This window comes from Rhynchophorus ferrugineus, unplaced genomic scaffold (assembly GCF_030347505.1).
Source record: "Rhynchophorus ferrugineus isolate W39M unplaced genomic scaffold, kcgeb_rfMv2 rfM9, whole genome shotgun sequence".
NCBI lineage: Eukaryota > Metazoa > Arthropoda > Insecta > Coleoptera > Curculionidae > Rhynchophorus > Rhynchophorus ferrugineus.
In genome coordinates, this window is record NW_027472588.1 from 9,980,667 (window position 1) to 9,984,802 (window position 4,136).

Below are 4,136 nucleotides of genomic sequence, written 5' to 3' on the forward strand. Positions count from 1 at the left end.
ATCTCCTAGAACGTCAACAATCTGCCCGTGGGAAATACATATTATTATATGATTTCAGTTATATAATAACCATCCTGACATGTAGAAAATCACTTCAGTAAGTGATCTACTGTACAACATTTAATCTAAATCTTATTTTGAGCTTATGAACTACACTGCCATCGCGCATATTTAACTGTTTGGCCAGTGCATTGAGATCCACTAATAGTCTTTCAGAATACTTCGCACTGACACTTTGAATCACACTCGTTATGGGTTCTAAGGGGATATCCCGCTGAATCAGTTTGTTGGACACGTAATAGCATCGACGATGACTCGCAACACATTATTCGTTAGATTAGCTAGTAGTACCTCACAACCCTCCAAACTCAAGACTCCTCCAGACTCTTCAGATTTCATTTCTATTTAATCATCTTAAAAAAGAATCATATTTGGTAGATTGTTGAAAAAGGCTTTACATCCTTAATCTTTAACATATAACAACATTTTTTATTTATTTTTATATTTCTCGATGATAGGAAAAGAAAAAATGTTACCTCGAGACCGTACCTAAACCGAAAAAGAAACCCAAGAAAAAATATTTCATTCGCAAGAGGCGTATGATCAAACCCGAGAAGAAAGTCGCCGTGATCGAGCTGAAAGAAACAATCGCAACCACATTCGATTTAGTTTGCGGTTTCTTCAAGACCAGCCTGGAAGACAATACGAAAGAACGTTCCGCATTTTTCAATAAGGGATTGTACGATCTGTGTAAATTTCAAACATCCCTTTTTTCGTTGGTTAATGACTTTGGCGAAGACGAAATCAGACAGTGTCTGGGCAATATCCTGCATGAGAGTTCCTAATGTTCTTACGTGTTTAGTTTTTGTTGTTCTATCACCCTATCTCAGTTAATTTTAGTAAAATATACGTATACTTTAAATGAATATATTTCCATTCTTCTAGGAATTATTCTTCAATAATATTACATTTATTTGAAATTTAATACAAGTTAAGTTTTTAATAATGATTAAAATGTATACAAAATAACTACTTAATTCTCAGAAGAAATTTAGAAAACTTAATTATCTTATTAAATAATATTTTTATAAAATACTGTTTCTTTTTAATTTCGTGTACAAGGAGACAGAAGTGAAAGGGGGATAAATCTGTCGAATAAGCCGGTTGTATAAGCAATTCATACTTAAAATTTAAAATAAAGCCTTTGCAATCTCCTCCGGTCAAGTCAAATCCAAGAACCTTCTTTGAGTTAATGGATTCTGTAGCAAATGATCAGCTTTACAATCATTTTGATTTGACAATGTCAATTTTGTCAATTTCGAAGTCACTTCTATAGAGTCTTATATAGAGGTTTAACTTAAATAGGCGAAACCCAGCATTTTTTGCGTGGTCTAACTAATGCAGGCAATGAAACCGCTTTTTTGATTGGTTCCTTTAAATTTTCCTACAAGACATTTGATTAGCTCGTTTGTATAACGCGATTGTTTGTTTCAGTTTCTTTAAGACGTCATTTTTTTGTGTCTGATATAGAGTTGTGTGATCAACTATATCAGTTGATTAAAATGTTTCAATCTCACAGTTGTGTATCCAGTGTATGTGCGGAAATGAAAACACGAGACGTCGTTTATCATGGAAGAAACAGTCCAAGTGAACTAGATTAACGAGGTGTGTTTGACTTAGCATTGTATTTACCTGGTAAGTATACAGTTATCTATATATAGTGTTTCTGTCCATATATATTTATTGTTTTTTACCGAAATACAATAAAAGATATCATAACACTTTAAACCCAAAATATGTCTAAATAAGTTTATGTAAAAAATCGCATTGAAGGTAAACTTGATTATATTACATAAAAAGTTTTACTACAGTCATTCAATTATATATATATATATATATATATATATATATATATATATATATATATATATATATATAGTATATAAAAATAAAAATAAAAAATTTAATTATTCTGAAAGGATCCATTTACTTAAACAAATGTATGGTATATATAATTAATAGTTTGGCTTGAAGCTACTTAATCGAGATAGGTGGGATCTTTTTGGATCTACGGGGTCAGAAAAATTCATTCTTCAACAAGTATATTTTAAAAAAGGCATTATAAAAGCATTAATACAAAATTAAATAATACAAATCCTAGACCAATAAGTTAAGACTGATTTAATCATACACTTTAATTTTTTGTTATTGTTCTTTAAAATACTACTTTTAACTGTTTTAATTATCCCTTCCACAACTTTCACAATAACATTGTGAAAGTAATTACAACTTCTCTTAATACATTTTTGCGTTGGACAAGTGAATAAAGTATTAACTAACACAGACTTAGTCTGCTTTAAGAACTTTAATACATCTTATTTAAATTGACAGCACTAAAGAAATATGAAAAAGCTAAAAAGTGCTATAGACAGAGATATTTGATTATATTTAATAGGAGATATGTTGTGTTCTCAATTAGGCTATCGATTTTTTATATTTACATTTAATTATTTTTATTTATATATTTTATATTTCATTATTTTTTATTTATATAAATTGGTAATTTAGTAAATCATTAATTAATAAAATGAATCTCATAAATCAATCGTATGTCAGTATTATCTGTGCCTAAGACTGTTTGTAATTCTTGCTTGTTAATTGGCATTCCATTCCATAATTTTAAAATCACTTGCACTCCTAAATGTTAAATTCTATCTCATCATCTGATTCAAGCTTTAAACCGTATTCAACCACTGTTGTTAAAGTTAACCATTATTAGGAGCGGAGTAGGGATTTTTTGTAAATCTGTAAATTTTTTTCTGGTTTCTTCTCCTTTTGTCTTTTTTAATGAATTTTTACATTTAATTGGTAATTGTACGTAAAATTAAGTATATAAGAAAAATGTGTTTCCTTTATTATTTGTATTCCTCTCTATGACTTGACCATACATTTTAATTAGTTCATAATCTTAACTTCTCTATCTAGCTCGATACTGTTTGAAATGCCATATTTTGCGAAAATAACATTATATGAGAGTCATACATCTTGAGAATGTTGAGTTTCGTGACTGAAAACGTTCATTTGTGTCACGTATTACTTTTCTTATTTAATTAAAATGAATAAGCCGTTGAAGGTCATCGTTTGTTGATAGAAACTTACGGTGAGCCCACTGTAACCTTAAAAACATGTGAGGCATGGTTTCGAAAATTCCGAAGTAGTGATTTCGATGTGCAAGACAAGGAACATTCTGGTAGACCGAAAAAGTTCGAAGATGCGAAACTGTAAGAGTTGATGAAGATGATGATATGCTTGATGAAGACTCAACCCAAACTCAAAAACATCGCAGAAGCATTTTATGTAGGCCAAGAAACAGTTAGCTACCGATTACGAAGAATGGGGAAAATCCCTAAGATGAGAACATAGGTGTCACATCAATTGAACGGTAATTGGAAAAATTGTAAGTGAAATTCTGCTTTATATATATATGATCGGAAGTCATTTCTGCATCGAATAGTGACGGGTGATGAAAAATTGATTTATTTTGAAAACCCTAAGCACAAAAAATCATGACTATCACCTGGCGAAGCCAAATCGTTTTGATCGCAAGATAAGGCTCTATGTTTTGTGGGCCCAGAGTGGCGTGATGTATTACAAATTGTTGAAACCTGATGAAACAGTTAATAGTGACCACTACCGATAACAAATGGTCAATTTTAACTATCAATTGATCGAAAAATCGGTAAAGGAATCGTTGAAAGCATTTGGATAGGACATATTATCGCACCTACTGTACTCTCCAGACCTTGCCCCTTCCAACTATCAAGTTTTCGCAATAATGGAATACGCGCTTGCAGAGCAGCTCTTCGTCATTTTGATGAAATTAGAAAATGGCTCTATGAATAGTTTTGCTCAAAGGACAAACAGTTCAATGACTATCCGGTAAAATTCTTTTTAAATAAAAATCAAATTATATTATAACAATTTATTTATCACTACACAAAGATACATCCTAATTATTATTTAACTAAATTAGTTATACCTATAAATATTATCCTATTTATCTAACACCGCTAATTATTTTTTTCATATAAAAAGAAAATACAAAACTGCATTTTTGTGCGTTCTCAATAATACCG

The 4,136-nt window shown here is 30.5% G+C and overlaps 1 protein-coding gene across 2 annotated transcripts in view; it reads left to right on the forward strand.

The window, feature by feature from the left end:
* Positions 1 to 4,136, forward strand: part of LOC143201905 (uncharacterized) — a 44,978-nt gene that overhangs the window by 25,952 nt on the left and 14,890 nt on the right. The window contains exon 4 of one of the 2 annotated variants that reach the window (XM_076413104.1): positions 519 to 945. The exons of the other annotated variant lie outside the window; for it this stretch is intronic. Within the exon in view, the coding sequence (XP_076269219.1) occupies positions 519 to 845 (327 nt within the window). The 3' untranslated portion in view covers positions 846 to 945. Of the gene's footprint in view, positions 1 to 518; positions 946 to 4,136 lie in introns of those variants that run through there. 2 annotated transcript variants of the gene reach the window in all.